The sequence below is a fragment of the Mycteria americana genome, chromosome Z (genome assembly GCF_035582795.1).
Source record: "Mycteria americana isolate JAX WOST 10 ecotype Jacksonville Zoo and Gardens chromosome Z, USCA_MyAme_1.0, whole genome shotgun sequence".
Classification (NCBI taxonomy): Eukaryota; Metazoa; Chordata; class Aves; order Ciconiiformes; family Ciconiidae; genus Mycteria; species Mycteria americana.
This window is the reverse complement of record NC_134396.1, coordinates 16759068-16777783: the sequence shown is the minus strand read 5'-3', so window position 1 is coordinate 16777783 and position 18716 is coordinate 16759068. Positions and strand designations below refer to the sequence as shown.

The 18716-nt window shown below is 35.8% G+C and overlaps 1 protein-coding gene across 1 annotated transcript in view; it reads right to left on the bottom strand.

Annotated features, from left to right (window-relative positions):
- ERBIN (erbb2 interacting protein) overlaps positions 1 to 18716 on the bottom strand; it is a 121617-nt gene that overhangs the window by 33609 nt on the left and 69292 nt on the right. Inside the window, exons 6-10 of the mRNA XM_075488680.1 lie at positions 16615 to 16693; positions 15747 to 15836; positions 9271 to 9327; positions 3146 to 3209; positions 1205 to 1279 (exon numbers count right to left, since the gene is read on the bottom strand). Of these exons, the coding sequence (XP_075344795.1) occupies positions 1205 to 1279; positions 3146 to 3209; positions 9271 to 9327; positions 15747 to 15836; positions 16615 to 16693 (365 nt within the window). The remainder of the gene's footprint in view (positions 1 to 1204; positions 1280 to 3145; positions 3210 to 9270; positions 9328 to 15746; positions 15837 to 16614; positions 16694 to 18716) is intronic.

The window sequence follows — 18716 nt, the reverse complement described above, 5'->3', positions numbered from 1 at the left end:
ATTTATAGTGCTGAAATACAATTTTATGCAAAATATCCAAGCTTTATAATGAACTATTTTGTGCAGATACGCACAGTTGATGTTTTTACACACACAAAGATGCACTGCAGTAATTCTGCATGTCCCTCTAAAGTCAGTCTGCTGCAAATTCAACTGTTTGATCAGTTACTGTGAATCAAGTAACTGAAGCTTTAGAACAGACTTCAGACAGAGTCAGATAACGTAAGGACATGATTAGGCTCCAGTAAAGTCTTTAATGCTTATTTTTGCCTTTTGTGTAATTCTGCATCCTACTTAACCTCAAAAACAACAACACTGCATCCCTAATTGTACTAAACTGAAGAAACAAGCCAAAATATAAGCTTGTATTACCTTTCCATATGAACCAAGAATAAGCTTGAAGATTTGTGCACACTACTAAAATCTTCACAGGGAAGATGCAGTCACTTTCACAAATACAGTTTTACTGTAAAGTAGAAATGTTTAATACATCCACGCAACTCTTCAAGGAAGAATTAGCTGAACTGAGGAAAGACTGTAGAGAAGACTCCTGATCAGGCAAGAAAGCCTCACATCAGAAGACCTGCTAGTGATTTTAAGTCTGAAAACAGACAATCTGCTTCCCAAATTTCAAATACTCATTTATTAGTTTACTAGAACATAAGCACAGGTTCACAAGTACTGCAATAACAGGTCAGCCTGGACCCCATGTAATTCTGAGAGATGTCAGGAACCCAGACAATGTCAACAGAACATTTTCTTAGGAACTGGCTATGCTCCCTGCATACACGGCACCTGAACAGGCATTGCTTGCTTTACAGCCATGACCAGTAAAAATTCACACAACATATTTATCCTGTAAATTCCTGCTTTCTGTCTAACACAAAATAACCCCTTTCTGGAAGGGCTAGTCAACCCTAAATTTGATACAGGATTTGATCTAGGATTTTTACCCCCTTCCTGAATTGGAACATAATTTTTAGATGAGAGGTAGATAACTTTCAGTGAAAGAAAAGCTGTGTACCCAACTCTCATGATCAGTGACAATTTCTAAGTAGGCTAGTTAAGCATTTAGGTGGCATTTAGCCTTGTGGCTTTAAGTAACACTAACATTACATAGCAACTTTAACATATATCATAGCTGACAAAGCAAACATCACTGTAAATTAAAATACTAAATGTTTAACACAGTAAAAGGACTTACCCCTGGAATAAGTGTTAGTCTATTACCATCCATCCAAAATTCCTTTAACCCACTCAGTTGTTCAAGTACTTCAGGCTGTAAAGGGAATAAATTTTTTTAAAAAACTTCATACAGAAAATAGTGAAAGGCAAAAACCGCTTCAGTGATTCATCTATTGCAACTTTAAGTAACGTCTTATGATAGCTGTTATATATACTTGCTTCACTGGGTCATCAAAGAAAACCCAGATAATTCACTTTTTGAAATGTAGATATGTATTAGATACACAGAAATCTTCTAAGAACTTGATCACAGCACTAAATAATCCTTACAGAAAGTGTTGGGTTTTTTGGTTTGGGGTTTTGTTTTGGTTTTGGTTTTTTTTTTTTTTTTTTGGGGGGGGGGGGGTGTGTCTTTTTTTTTTTTTTTTTACAGAAAGTATTATTTTTCAACTGGAGCACAAAATAAATGGATGTTATATGTGTAATTTCCTCTCTCATGGAGGAGATCTAAAAAACCTTAAATTCCATCAACTCAGAAGACCTGTTTTTCAAAAACCACTGAGATTTTGTGGTTTTGGGGAAAAGGAAAACAATTTTTAATTTTTAGCATCAAAGGGTGCATCTGCATGATATAAGCAAACCATCCATAAAGTGAAGTACAGGATTGTGCCTCCATTACAACTTACTGTTAGAAGTATCTTACATATCAGGGAAAGACCACTTTTTGGTAAACATCCATGTTACATATGTTTTCCTATTTAAACTTCCCTCCTGAGAAAGTAATACAAAACAGGTGCTACTGCACCTTAGCAACTACAACCAAGTTCAGTTAAATGCAGAACTCAATTTTGTTATATTGTAAATATACAGCATTCCTGCATACATTGCAGTTCTGACTCCCAATAATTCATTTTCCACAAGAAAAATCTTAGCTGAAGACTACCTTTCAAACGCATCTTTATCCAAAAAAGCTGTTTCAAACCTTTTTGTGTTTTTATCAAAAATCTTAATGAAATAAGTTGCCAGTACTTGACACTCTTCTGGCTAAAAGGCTGGGAGAGATGAAGCAATCCCAAACAGGTAATTTTGTAGCCTGTACTTGGTTCCTGGCTGTTATGGCTTAACGTGGACCTGGGCACGTTAGTTTAAGGCTCCCAGATGAATACCTACTCTGTAATGACAATAAGGCAGTAATGCTAATGGCTAGAAGTGTAATAATACTAATGAACAATTCCTTAAACACACTTCCCTCTCTGCTAAATCATACAACTAGGCAAGTGTTCAGCTCTGCATGATCTACTGGTGGCACACAAGGGCCTGAATTTATTATACAGCAGGTCAGTATGTATCACTATACTTCTACTTCAATTCCTTTATCCAGGGAAGTACTTGTAGAAGCAGAGAGATGTTAAGTGATTGTAACTATAAGATACATTTGTCTGTGAGATCATGAACAGGAAACAAGTCAATCCATGCTGAAGGAAAAATCTGAGCACCTCAACTGTAAATATTATTTTGAACAATATTCAAACTTAAAATTAATATAGTTTCCCTTGGATCCAAATAGTTTGTACACAATAATAAAAGCAGGTTATGCACAGCTTATACAGAACTTGCAACATTAAATACATGATAACCACTAAGTGTTTAGAATTTACTATAAGCCAAACAATTATGTTTATAATTCAAACACATATTACCATTAATATTTTACTAGTACAGTAACTACCCAATACCACAGAGTGTTATTTTCAAATTGAGGAAAAACACACTCATATTCATCAGAATACGCACATAATTTTTATAACAGGCTCCATAAAGTAGTATGAGGTATACATAATATTTGCTCAGTAGCAGAACTCTTAAGCTGATGTTTACATTTTCATATTGATTAAAAATAGATTAAAGGATAAAGAGATGTACAAAAGATACAAAGCTCTGTTACTAAGGCAAAACTCACCACTTCTGTGAATTCATTACTTCCTAAGTCCAGTCTCTCCAGCTGAGTCAGTCTGGACATGGTTCTGCACAGGAAGGGTATTAATAAGGAATTAGATTTAAGAAAATACCAGTTACATCCAATCTTCCTGTATTCATACAAATATATATTATTTTAATCAGTATTAAGTAGTGATGCTGTTCTGTAACTGGACTAGTATCTAAATAAGGTCAAATTTTCACACACTGTCCAACCATGCACTTAATGATCATGCTGACTGTTGACTGTCACACAAAGAGTACACTGCAACTCATCTACAGATTAGTTTACAAAAACTAAAGACCACTAGAGTAATCTTTATGATAAAGAGTAACTCAGTGAAGTTACTCTTTTTTTGACTAATTCAGCTTTTCACCTACAGTCACAGTAAGTTGTCTCAGCAGCCAAAGGCTGGTCAACTACATGTTTTCCTCCCAAAGAAAGACCACTGCCTAATGGTCAGCTAAACGAGAAAAGACTACTGTTGAATCATAGCAAACACCACCACCTTTCTCCTCTCCAGGCTGCTGACAAAGTTGCTTCCATATGATATGGTCTGGAATCCTACTTATTTCTCTAGTCCTACAACAAATCAGATTACTAAATTGTGTTTTGTGACACATCAATACTTTTTAAGCCAACTTATGGTAACGGTTAAATCAGTGACTGAAATAAAGTAAAATCCATTATTTCAAGATGTGTTTTGGCAAAATTTTTCCTCCATTTAAAGTTTACTTTGGGAACCCCACAGAGATTATCTACCACTGCACATGGTGGTCTACACAATCGGTACTCCAGTCAACTGTTGTACTACCTAAAAATATTTTCAAAGGGGCTGAGAATCCCTCATATGACATTATCGTCTGTATTTATTTAATAATAGATTCCCATAGAACAATTAATAATATCTAAAACTTTCAAATATAAACCGTGTGTACATACTCTAAGGTTCTGGAAAAACTAAATATAAGAGCTTCTAAATGGCAGTCTTTTATATTATCAGAACATATGTATGAACACTAGTATCTTTAAAACACATTTGCCTGAGCACAAGATGCTCTATGCAGCTATTCAAAGTTTCAGTTGTTCAAACACACTATTACAGTTGTTCTGAATATACAGTTAAAAAACTACATTCTACTGAAAAATGCCTTATTTATTGAAAGTAAGTTAATGTGATTATTAGTATTATTCATGAAATAATCTCCAAAAAGGATTGTACTCAACATTTGTCTATAGATTTGATTTTCATTACATTATAGTAATTACGTTGGTGACAAACTAGGAATTTAGCATAAGTAGTTAAAGACATGATCAAGACAAAAGCAGAAGCCATTTTTTTGCACTGCACACATGGTATACAGAGGCTTTAGGGGAAAGCCTTTAACTCACATTCCCACTGTCTCAAAGAAGAAGAAGAAAAACACATATACAAACAGGCTACTTCCAGAAGAATCTGAGAAACATTTTCCCTCATTTCTCGAAGCTTGTGAACCAGATGATTATCAGTAAGCCAACTGCTAAAACTCATTTTCCAATTCTAACATAAATTATTTAAGTCCCTCTGAAATACTGCATAAGCTGAATTTCTCAAAGCTTTATGAGACCATGCCAATACCAATTTTAGTACCACATGTTGCCAACAAATTTGCCCCAATGAATCTCCCAGAAGCAGAGCTGAAGACTGACTTAAAGGATCTAGCATTATCATTCTGCAGCTTTCAAAACTTTGTGGGCAAAACCATACTGTACTTTTACTGATGGCTTCAATTTAAAAATATTTTAGATTTCTTCTGTTTTCAAGCTATGCTAGCTAGACTGTGGGCTACGAGAGAGCAGTCCAAAACTTCACTGATTATCTAAATTTCAGCCTCAAAAAGTAGATTAAGGGAGATTCACAGCTATGTGGGATTGAACTTGATACATTAGTTTCAATAAATGATTATTCGGAAAAAACGGCTTATTTTACCATTTTTATAGTCCTTTCATTGCAACAGTTTTAAGACAGTGCCTTGATTTTTATTTGAATGGAATTTTCAGCTTAGAAATAAATACAAATTTTAAAACTGAAGAAAAAAAAACAGGTAACACCAACAAAATGAAAAAAGTTCAATCTGATTTAAGTGAATTTTGATGAGGCTGAATTGAAACAAAGTCAGACAGGGTTTTTTACTGCAGTTTGAGATGAATGGAATTTTTTTCTTTCAGTTCAACATGAACTCTTCTCTTTTTATTTTAATGATTTGGTAAAGATACATACACCAAAGAAAACAAAAAAATCAACGTCTCAGGCCAACATACTCCAAGGTCTGAGTGATTTTTTTTTTCCTTCCTCCTGTACACCATTCAACTCTGAGGCCAAACTGTTTACACAGCTAACAGCAGATTCACAGAATCTAAGTAATAAAGCTCCTCTCCTCCCCACTGCCAAATTCCACTAGTTACACAAATTCCACTCCAGTCCAACCCAAGATCTACGTGCTCCTTTCCCTTCCTATCCTGTTAGCGCTACATCCTTAATGGCTCTAAGGCAACCTGAAGTTCCCCTTACTGCCTTACTCTTCACTGTCTCACAAAAAAAAAAACCCTGAACAAACAAAACCAAAACAAAACAAACAACCCACACACAAAAAAACAATGCTAACCCTGTTACAGTTTTTCATCAAGGGTCCTGGTCTACCATTTGGAACCAGAGCAAATATCTGCAAATCTCTGTCAAGCATGTGCAAAATTAATGTTATGTAACATTGACAGTATAACAAAGTAACTTTACTGATGTTGAGCCACTTTTTTTCATTGCCAAAATGGCTATAATCTAGCAAACACATCCACTCAACTGTAAAACATACACAGATGTGTTTGCAAGACCAGGGCCTCAGTTATTTTCCTCCCCTTCCCCACTGCCTGCCTAATCTATAGCACTTTCAGCTATTTATGACTATTATCTCTCTGCTTTTCTGTATTGTTTATAGAGCAACTATATCTTCAGACAAAATGCAAACAAAGCTTCCAATAATGTTAAAGTAACAGGAAAATGCAGTGCTAAAGGAAGAGGAATACAGGACTGGAAACAAAGATTTACTGGATCACCGAGTTACACCTATTTCTGTCTTTGCCACAATGCTATGTAATCCTTCCCATAAACTGATAAATCTGTTTCATAATTTGTATTATTGAACTTGCTGTCAAATCAATCCAACAATAAGGGATCAGGTAGTCTAAATTATGCCTCAGATTCTGATGTGGTAGTCAGCTTCACTAAGGTTAACACTACAGCTTACTTCAAGTAACATACAATTCAAGATGTGTGTGTGACAACAAGATTGGGCCCTGAATCATCGTAATGACACTCTCAAATAACTTGCTTCTTTCTAAAAAGGTTACTCTTTTTATTGACAACTAGGCAACAGACAGAAGCTTAAAAAAAAATAAATAAACTTTTTATATTTCCATTGGACCATTTTCCCCAACTTTCAGCTACCTATCAGATAAATGCCTCTAAAATAGTCTCTGTATTTTTGCTTCCTTTCAGTAGGAATATTTTCATTGAGCTGGTTTGCATTATACTACTACCAGTTTTGCAGTCTCTGGCTGTGGATAAGCTCCAAGCAAAATTATGCATTTGGCACAAAGCAAGATTGATTTCATATGTTGGCATTAATTACCCATTTTTATTAACAGTCTTTCAAGTGCTTTATGCTTTAGTGTTAAAAATTATGTGCATGTTTAATTCAGCAAGAGAGCTGGCTGATTTTGTAGAAATTTATCCAAATACATTTCTTGTTACAAATACGAAAATTCACTGTAAGTATGAACATCTTAAAGATGAGAGTGACAGGGAAACAAGAAAAGATAGTTCTATTCTATAGCAAAAATGTTAGCATGTACTGCTACATCTTATTAGCTTCAAAAAAAGCTTTTGGATTTTCTACACTGTTTAAAGCTGTATAGCATGTTCCTTTTAAAATACATACTCAGGTCTGGAGAACTGTGTAAGTTTGAATTTCACATCAGCTTCTGTTCTAACGTAATAGTTAAAGCCAGGCCATGGACACCTTTGTTGGCCAGGTCAGCTGCTGCACAGTTGTATTACCCCAAAAGGAAGATTCACCTCTTGCATACTATGGACACCACAATGAATTTCTTCTCCCCAGTGTACATCATACATAAGTAATGTATGTTTCCAGCACCTCACTGTAGCAAAATGCATATTACTGTGGTTAAAGTCCAAAAAAAAAGGTAGTCTCAATAGTCTCTTTAATCTCCCTTAATTGAACCACAAGAGTACCAGAAGAGAATAATAAAGGTGGCATCTCAGCATGTACTGTACAGCATTATGGAGGTGCCACAGAGGACATCTTCCTGCCAGCTGCTGTTCAGTTTTCCAGCAAGGATGAAACCCTGAAAACACTGAAGTCAACAAAAAAATTCCCAGCAACTTCACAGAAGTTGTGTTTGGCTTAAATACATTACAGCATTTGTTTAAATGTCTCTTATCACTACAAGAGACCTCCATAAACTACTCATTTTAAAATATTGCATGTAATTCATGCTATTAGTGTTAATTATGGCCATTAAGGTCAGCGTAATTTTATAAACAAAATCTGTATTAGCTATAAGTTTTAATTATAGCTGTTTCTCAGTTGGGAGTAACTTAATTTACAGAGCTACTACCTCAAATTACATGTCCACTGATTTTTTTCTACTGAACATTAGTTATAGCAGAAAGAGCAAAGGAGGATAGAGAGTATTTATATCACATGAATGAGTAGAATGCTTCACACTTGGAAGATTTAAATTCACACTTTCTGATGCTCTACATTTCATTCCAGATATGAGTTCTGGCATTTTTATACAGCAGATACCACAGTACAGTATCTAGGCACACAAAAAGGGAATTCCAATGGAACATACCCCTCAGTCATGCTGTAGGCATATAATTAGCTACAGTCACTAAGAAAACTGGCTGTTGTATTTGAAGGGCTTGCAATTCACACTTAAGCCTACTGCATGCAAGTGTCTGCTACTATATAAGCTGGACAGAGTGAATATTCAATGGTTAGCTCTCCCTCTTCTCCACCAAAACATCCGACATCCAGCAAAACCAGTACCTCTCTTTACCAGTTCCTGTTGCCAGAGGAGGACCCCTTTTACAGCACACCACCACACATTCAGGACTCTATAGCTGGTTATTCACATCCCATCTTTGGGATCTCTGTTTCTCTCTTCATTGACCTTTTATACCTCTGCTAACCCATTTAGACCTCCAGGGTCCAAGTCAGAAAATTCAGAGCATTGCTCTACCTCATAGAAACAACAGGAACTGCAATACTATCAGCCTGGACTTGTTTGATGAAATGAGTGAGAATTGCAAGGCAGGGTTTAGAAAGTTGGCAGATTTTAAGAGAGAGGTACAATTGGATTTACTGTTAAAACAAATGCTGTAAGACTTTCCAGAACTATTTTACTATTACCAAAAACACATCTGAGGAATATGTTAAACAAGCCTGTTGCATTATAGAACAGGTACAGCGTAACAGATTCCATGCAACACAGTAACGAGTTGTTACTTTCTTCAGCCCTGAAGTATATTAAACTAAAAAAAGTGTTCAAGTCACATGAATCACATTCCCTCAGTCATTCTAAGCCAGCATCTCAAACTCCGCATTTGATTCAGAGATAATGATCTTAGTTACCAATGCCTAAGTCTCAGACACTAAGCCATCAGAACAGTACCCAGACAGGCATCTCAGCAGCCATACAATACTGCGTGCAAGAAGCATCAGACATCTTGGAACGATCATCCTGAGGTGCACACATGCTGACTTAAAAGCTCAACAGGTGGATCAGAAATCCACAGAGCTGGACAGAGACAGAGAAAAAAAACACAATCTCTGAACAGGCAAATCTCTGAATAGGCAGACCAGTCAGTCTGAAAAGAGATATAATTTCGGCAGTTTGAAAGGGAAGTTCCTTGTGAGAACTGACTCCAGTTACTTAGCTACACGCTTTAAGCTGTGATCTACTTTTCAATATGCACTACATTATTAGTGTAACTACACAAAAAACCCTCCAAAGTAGTTTAAATAAACGTCATCCATACTTACTTTGGCAATATTTTTAACTGGTTTTCTCTAAGTTCCAATATCTGGAGTTTAGTTAATCTGTAACAGAAAGGCATAACAAATTATCACAATATACTGTATTTTATTACAAAAGCAATTGCTGAACTTATTTTGCTGAATTTTAAAAAAATATCTACAAGTTTGAAACATTTTTTCCGTAAGAATAAAAATGTGTTTTGTGCATAAATCTGCATGTTATTTTAAATTCATTAAAATAACAATATTAATTTAAATTTTAAGTTAAATTAAATTTAAATTTACTTTAAATGTTATTTTAAATTAAATTAGGGGTTGGTTTTGGTAAAGCAGCAAACAAACTAGATCTTGTCTGCTTTTCTGCACCTGTTTGAACACATTTGTTTTCATTCATGCCAGAGATTTTAAAGCACTTCATTGGATTCATTATGGTTACATGTTATCATCATATACAGAAGTACACAGGAAGTAATAGAAGAAGGTAGGATCAGTCCGCACAAGTTAAGATGTTGAAGTTCTAATACTGGCGAGGTATCAAACCATTTCATATAACAAGCCTCATCAGAGGAATACCTGTGGTCTTCCACATGGTAAAAACAACCTTTAAATTCCTCTTGAATTTCCTTCCATATCCTCTTTCTAGTCAGCTTCTTAATCCATTTTGATATTTCTGTTAGAAGGCAGTTTGACCTTTCTTTCAGTAAATCCTTGGTTGCAAGATAAATAACCCTAAATCCCAAACTCAACTGCTTGGCCAAGATAAGTCCTAAGCAGTCTTGACACTCAAGGAATGTACCATCCCCAGTGGAATTTTTTGCATCAGGACAGCAGACACAAGACTATCTCTTTGTTAATGAAATGCAGAAACTGAGTTTGGTTTAAATACACACAGGATTGTAAAGACAAGAGTTCTACATGTGACCCACTAACAGCCCGTGTACAACACAAAATACGGCATTAAGCTCCCTGACTCAAAAAGGACCAGTCTTTCCTGAAGGTGCTTAACTGAGTACATTGTAAGGACAGAGAATAAAACCTTAATTTTGATTAAGTAGTAAGTACTATACTTAAAGCAAAAATAGAAAGCTGAAAACGGTATTTATTTTTCCTCTAGACATTCGCTCATTTTTGGATGCATTTGAAAGTAGCAATCTGCTGCGCCTACAAATAACCTAAGAATATAACAGTCACCTTGAAACAGAGCAGAGATCAACGCAGCCCAGCACTGCAAGCAGTACTTGCCATCTGGTAGCAACTGCTGGAGGGGAACCTCCTCCCCCCAGCCTCTCAAAGAAAAACGATCACTCTAACAGTGCTGAAAGAATATCCTAATAAAAATCCAGTTCATGGTAATATCACTGCTGTGAATCTAGGACATAACTGGAAAGGACTTCCTAGCCTTCTTACACTACCTGCAGCCCAAGATACCAATTTGTGACAAAAGAGAACTTGTTTGTTTAAGCACCCTCAGATTTGAAGGGTCATTTTGGGCTTGGACTTCTGAACCCAAGAACAACCAAACACTGCATTACACTCCAGTTGGTGTTTTGCTTTGAGGGCAGGGAAAATAGCTACACAGTTTGTAGGTTTTCTTCACAACACAAGTATGCAGTCTAATTTCTCAGCTGAAAGGAGTAGAAGCAAACCTCCATTCACACGCTAAACTATATATATGCACACCAACACTTTGTTCACTTTAGCCAGAACTGACTGCACTACACTTCTAATAAGCTCAGTCTCTGAACTTAAAGACTGCCTTTGGGGATAGAAAGGTTCTATCCTTAGATAGCTCTGTGACCTTGTTTCACGTTCTACTCTTTCTTCAGCTAACCCCAAGAAACTGGAGAGACAAATATCGAATTCTTACGTGTAGAGCTACACAGAGGCTACTAGGGAAACATTTTCAACCTCTCCTGGCTAGGAGATAAAGGCTGTGTCTAAACTAGTAATTCTCTTGCTGTAATTGATGAGAAATATTGGACTGAAGCAGTTGTCACTTCTTCCATTATGACTGGAAGGGTTAATTCAAGCTTAATATAATAATACACATCAAATACTCAGCCTCACTTCTCTTTAAATTGCTGGTGTAAACACCCATGCTAAGCATCTGAATAGCTATAATGGAACTGAAAAACTGGGGTTTAATTTGGAAAAGAAATACAGAGAACTAGTCCACCTATACTAAAGGAAAAATAGAAGGCATAATGGCAGAATATATATTTCCTGTGCCATTCTATCACAAAGATTTGTCATACTCATATGGAAATCACAGAATCACAGAATCGCACAGGTTGGAAAAGACCTTTAAGATCAGAGTCCAAACGTAAATATTTCATTTCCCAATTGTAAAAATCCATAACCACAGACATATGTACACATCAACTAAACACAAAGCTGTAACAGAGTATTATTCAACTTTAAGTATACCTGGTGTAACAGTCTCAACAGAATTATTGTTGCAGTATTATTATTTAATGTAACCAACTTAGCCTGCTTTTAAAATGTAGCTCAACTTTTGAATAAAACAAAATCTCTACATGAACACCTTGCCAGGATAAGATCAATATTCTTCCTAAATCTGATTTCTTTAACTATACAATCTGTAAAAAATATAAAAGAAATATATAGCAGGTATACTTAGAAACTCACTGTTCAACAGCAGTCCTTCCTTGGCAAGCTAAAAATATTTCATAGAGACATGTTCTTTATTTTTCACCTCCTTTGCAGTTTTGCTAATGCAGAATATATTTTTTTTAAAATCGTAACTAAAGTATAAAGGCAAGAGGACTGAAATATATGTATCCTATAGCAGGTTGTATTTGCAAAAGTTTCAGCCAAATGGCACTAAATTAAGTCCCCAATTTGATTATCACTGTACATTTGTGTAAAAAATTATCCCAAAGTAGATGCTACTAAAAATATCTACTACTGCAAATACTACTGGCAAATCGTTGAGAAAGAAGATTAAAAGTGAATTCTTTGCAACACCACAGTAAAAAGTGTCTGGAAGCAACACTCCATTACAGACAAGATTCTCAGAGTTTTTAGAAGGATGCTGAAGATAAACTCCTTGCTTATCTTAAACACCCATCAGTAAATAATGTTTCCCTTTTAAAGCCCTGTCTCAAAATTAGCATGCAATGAGCTTCAAGTTTAGAATGCTCTGCTTGTATACTTATATTTAAGTATACAAATATATATGATGTATTTAGATACAACAGATATGGTTTTCTTAGGTAAGCATAAGCAATTCTCAGATTTCTGTACACTGGCATAAAGGCTAAGTCTGGGATCCATGCCAATATTAATGCATTCAAATTAAATTTGGGAGTGGAGGAAAAAGAACACTTTATCACCTCAGAATTCTGAAGGAACTGGCACATTTAATCAAAAGTCCAGTGATTTTTAATAAGTCTAACAGGCTGGACCAGTACAACATCACTGAAGGAGAGCAAGTATGTAATGCTCATAAAGAAGGGGAAAAAAGATTTCATAATCTTGACTTCAATAGTATGCAAAGCTTTAGCACAAATTTTGAAGGTGAGAATAAAGCATGGAGGTAAATGTAATAAAATGCTGCACGGCATACTAAAAGTAGTTTGCATTGCACAGTTTTGTTTCCTACACATCAGGCTGAATGTTACTGACAGAGGTGCTCAAAGACCCATTTTGAGACTATCTTGTCCAGTATTTTTTAACAGCAGTCTTAAATGATATGAAAAATGGTTAAGTTGGCTGATGCCACAGAAGATAGTCACAGACAATACAGTGAATTATTAGGACACTGTAGGGAAAAAACCTGTACGATCTTAAGGACTGAAAAAAATAGAAAAGGGATAAGATGTCATAGCACCAAGTCAAGTACTCATGATTTCCTTGTAGAGTCATCAGCCATTTCTAACCAAGCTTGTCCGATGCATTAGTCGATCATTTGGGAAACAACACTAGGCAGCTGCAAAAAGGGCTAGTGGAACACTAGAGCATAACCACAGACGTTTCCAAGAGAAACAAGAAGATAATCATGACATTGTACAAGCCATGAAGAGATCTCAATCTGAATTCTAAATATAACTACATGTCATCATCCTCTGTCAAAAAGAAGAAGATGAATTCTAACTGAAACTTGTTCCAAGATATATTAATATAATCAGGCACAAAGGAAAACCTGCCATATCAGAGGGAAACAGAATTTTGTTTAGTCTAACAAACTAAAAGAGGGATATGAAAACACTATAAAAACAGCAGGTGAGAGCATGTGAGATAACACTGATGAGAGATGACAGCAATTAAACTGTGGAACAAATGAATACAAACAGTCAGAGAGAAACTGATGTGGGAAACCAGGTTTCTAACCTGAACTGCTGGAACAGAGATCCTGATACATGGAGCATAAAACCCTCGCTAGCTTTAATATGGCATTGGCTTAGTTTTTAAGAGGCATTATTGCCTATAGCTGCTAGTTAAGAGCAGGCAACAGAACTCAGTTACTTCATGTGTTCCCATGCAATGAAAAGTAATAGCTGTAAGGCCATATACAAAAGAATTGATGCACCAAATTGGAAGAAGCTGAAGGCTTGTCCTTTATGGGAATAACCACCAATGCTCTAAATATCCCAAAAGTTTCTACCAGAGCTTTTTTGCTTGTTTGTTTTTTTAAAAAGTATTCCCATATTCTGAAGTACAAGTTAAAAGACCGTTTGCACGAGCAAGCGTTTATACCTAGTTATAAAGTTGTGGGGTGGCAGAGCAGTCTGATCACTTACAGACAGGAGTACTCAATGTCAAAGGGGTCTGAACCTTACGTTGAAGTGACATTTTACCAATTCATTGTTTTCTAATTTATTTGATCTAAACATTATCTTCCTATAGAATAGCATTTATTCTGTGCAATACCATTATTAGCAAGTAAACTTATATAAATAGTTTGAATTCATTTAAAAACAGCTGATGAGAAAAGTCCTTTCATTCTCCTAGCTACAGCCAGGATGCTGCAAGTCAGTCTTTATATTTTAAAAACCAAGGCTGAATTCTTCATAGCTATTAAGAGAAACATTACACTGGAGAACTGGCTTTCAAGTTGCCTTCAGTAACTGATTTTTCTTAAGCTGTTAGTAATTAATAACCTCACCATTTCCCTAACCATTAAGTATTACAGAAGTGGACAGTGATGAAGAAAAAATTATAATGAGGTTTTCTTTAAACTATGCATATGATTAACTACTTATAAGACCAACTGTGTCAACCTGAAGTCTTCAATTTCATCTGTAGTGCCTGGTTTTTACTAATAAAATTTTGCCATTTGGTTAGACTATTAAAAAGCAGAACAGAAAAACGTACAGGCAATCATTAAAATGCCAACAAGTAAAGACTATGCATCTTCCAGATATTTCGTCTTCAACTTTAATGAAGGTTTTTGAAATGCAAACTTTGTGTACTAGAAACAAGCACGATAATTAATGCTCCTGCATCATAAGCAACTTTTTTCTTAGCTGGAGCCTTAGTGTAACAGGATCTGGTGTTTCTAATTGTTCATCAGGGAATGACTAATAACTGGACAGAGAAGAATAGGCCAACAACTCCGATCACAGATGACTAATAAACTAAGTCACTAATGGACTGATCCGCCAAACTTCTGAAGCACTATTTGGAGGCTTTTCTAATTTCTTGTAAACTGTGCTGACCCAACTATAGCCATACAGCCTAAGGCAATTGCTTTCACACAGCAGTATGCCTGGTGAACTAATAGCTGTATTTCCTGAAAGAGAGGCTTGCTGGACATGGGATGGGGTAGGAGAGTGACAATCTAGGAAAGAGAGCATAAGAGTGAAGAGAGGGGGAAAAAGCAGAAATTGCTAAATCAGCATAATAAGTAGAACAGGATGAACAATGCTCATCTAGGAGTCTTCCTTTTAATAGCATTATCCTTTCACTTTTGCTCCCAAGATTTAATTCATTTCAAAGAGGTAGGGATTTACTATTTGTCTTGTATTTAAGCTATTACATGGAACAATTTTGCTTAGTCACCACACTGTAAATGTGCTGAGTCTTTCAGAAAGATTCCTGACAATAAGGCACTTGAGAATTATAGATGAGCATGAAGGAATCTGTGCACCCAGGAGAGGACAAGTGGAATTACAGATGTCATTATTTGCTTTACTCCAATTACTACATGATAAACAACCCATATTTCAGAAATACTAATCTCCCGTACTTACCAGACTTGTGCTGTAAAAGAAGGAAGTCTGTAAATGAGTTTTATTTCTTGGCTCTTTATAAGCATTCCATCTGTCCTTCAAAAGCCCAATTAAAAAATAGTGATAAAGATTCAGGGTTTTTTTCTGTAACTAATATGTGGCATAAATGGACTGGTGATGTACACTTCTTCCCCTTCTCCAGTTCACACTTTCCTTGAAAAGCAGCAGAAACTTCTCTGCATAAATTTAAAACTAAATGTAGACACTAAGGTTCAAAATTCAACTTACCTGCCAAAATTGGCTGGCAAAAACTCAAGAAAAGCATCATTCAGGTACAGCTGCGTTAGGTTTAACAGTTGGGAAAATCCATCTGGAAGCCTATATAGAAATAAAACAATGTAGTGCCTTTGTTTCAATTATATTCAGGCCATTAAGTCTTATTTTCTTAAACAACAGTATAGTAATGAAATCCTACGTATTGATAACATTAAAATTAAGGTGGTACCAGAAGATCTACCAAACTGCACTAGATACTTGTTCTCTGTAAGATTAGTTTCAAAATTATTTTTAAGTATTGAGGACAATATCTACAGGCAATAAAAACTACAAACAAATGTAGTCTTGCTATGTATTTGTGATCTCCTGATACCTAATGTGGAGGAGGCATTCATTAGAGACAATAAGATAAATTAAAACCTACACAACACCTTTTTTCCCCCCAAAAGAGTTATGTTGCGCAAAGTTTGTATCTCTGGCAGCGCTACTTCTGGCAAATTAATTTTGTCACTATTGAAGGTGACAGGAAAATCTACTCATATAAGCTAAGTTTCAAAACCAGTGGTAGACGCTTTAGAGTAAAATTCATTACTGTTACTAAGAAAGAAAACTCTGCATATTTCTCTACGTTCACAGAGAAGTGATGGACTTAAAGGTGAGAAAGCCACATGGTATAATGCAGGATTGCCCACGTAGCCTATTAACTTGGGAAAAATACCTTAATGACATAGCTATACTGTATCACAGTGCAATGAAGTTAATGAAAGTACTTCTCAGGTAACTGTTCCTTGCCTCCAAGAGTTGGTGCATGTCTGGGGCAAGTTTGAGACTCAGTGGTGTTTGCACAAGATACAAAACATCAAAAAAATTACAAACTTACTTTGAAATTGGATTTACACTGGCCTCAACAACTGTCAAGACTTTACAGTTTTTTATATTTTCTGGAAACTCCTGTATGCCTGCAAGATACAGGGAGAGGTAGGGAAACAGTCTTAAATTATTAGACTCCATCACAGGCATAAAAATGATGCACATAAAACCGCTAGCCATAAAAACTTTAATTCATTTAGGAACCAGTAAACTTGTTCTCTGATATTTCATTGTAGATACAGTTTTCATTAAAGAAATACTCTTATGATGTAGTATCAATTCTTTTATTATTCTATTCCCAAAGCATTTCATATTGTACCTTAGCAGGCAGCTCACCCAGCAGCATTGTAGAGACACAGTACACTAACAATTCCCACTTCTTATTACCAAATATCAAAGTACTGGTACTTTCTAATGTACTTCAGATCAGGGCCTCAGTCCCTTTTTTTTTTTTTTTTTTTTTTTTAAAGGCATTCATACACACGGTAGAACAAAGTTTCCAACAGGATCTGTTTGTCAGGTGCATGGCTTGTATGACATCCAGGTGAAATGGTAAGGCTTCAAATCTTGAAGTATGTTTATAGCATTCATGGTTCTGAATAAATATCCCAAAATGTGACATATGCTTGCTGGTAGCTTCAGATAATTCGTAGAGAAGAACAAAAACACTGTAGACACACTTATGTCTGAAAATTTAAACAATAAGGAACCTCTTTTTCCAAGGTTATCTCCAGAAACACCAGAGTGAATTTGCAACCCACATATCTGCCACATTTGTATTTGTCAGAAACTGACAAAAGAGGCCTTGAAAACAGAAGACAAGTATCCACCGCATCAGTAAGAAATTAGTACTGAATCATTCTCCTGCCCAAGACTTTCACCTAAATCTTTACTATATCATAAAAACAAATAAAACCATGGTTATCACAATTGCAATTGTTTTTGCAATGTATCACTACATTGTTCTTGTACCATGAAACAGGTGGTTTTGTTTCAGATATACTTAGGACAAGTTTAACAACCATTCATACTGCTATCCTTCCACTTGGATTAAGAATACACTATTTTTTCAAGAAAAACCCGTATGCTAGTAAAGTAAAGTTAGTTTAAAACAATTGTTTTTTTCAGGTAACAGAAATCTTAGCTCTTTGTCTTTCAATTAATGCATGTAATTGTGTCTGCTTCTAGAGTGCTTTATCAGGTGTGTGGAGAGGGCAGCCTGAACCCAGAGAATGAGACCACTAAGAAGGAACTGTACTCTGTTGATGCTTGCTTTTAGCCTAGTGAGAGTGTGAAATTTCATGCTGCTCCAAGCAACGTTAACTCTCTTACAGTCCAGCTGCAGAGAGAAAGACAAGGGCAGTGCGCCTTCTCATTCAGACTGGCAGGTGGGACTTGGTTATGTCTCTCCATGTATCTGTTCTGAGAATACCGAAGCAGAAAAAAAGGGGCGAAGCATCAACTGCTAAGTAATATTTTACTTACATAAGAAATTACACAATTTCTGATGACAGCTTAGAGTTTGGTTCTTTCTGTGTTTGTGCAGTAACAAGATTGACTTGGTGCATTAGGACTTAAGAGATGGCTATCCCAGCTGACAAGAAAAGTAGTCACAAAACACATATTTTCACATTAAGTCTATTTGTGATGTTGAGGGGCAAACTCACCATGCTGACTTTGCCATAAATTCAACTTAAGTAGAAACACCATTTCTGTCAAAGTAGACTTTTAGGTCTTTCTTGACAGGAATCTGTTTGTCATACTAAATGGTTGAAACTATTACTTTTGACTCATACCAGGTGTTGTACTCTGTTATTGAGAGGTGAAAGGCAAGAAAGGCACACTAAGCCACACAGTTAATCCAGGCATTTAAATAACTCTAAGTATCATGGATCCTTTTGGGAAATAGCTTGTTGAACTCAAGAACAATAAAATATAGCAGAAGGGACCAGGAGAAATTGAACCATCAGCTGTAATACAGGCCAAGATTTCTGACATTTCTGGTTTACTACCATGTGTGTTCATGTATATGCACACATGTGTAAATAAAAATACAGCTTTATATATATGGCTTCAGCCATGTGAAGTTTACTGGGGCTGTGAACGGAGTTG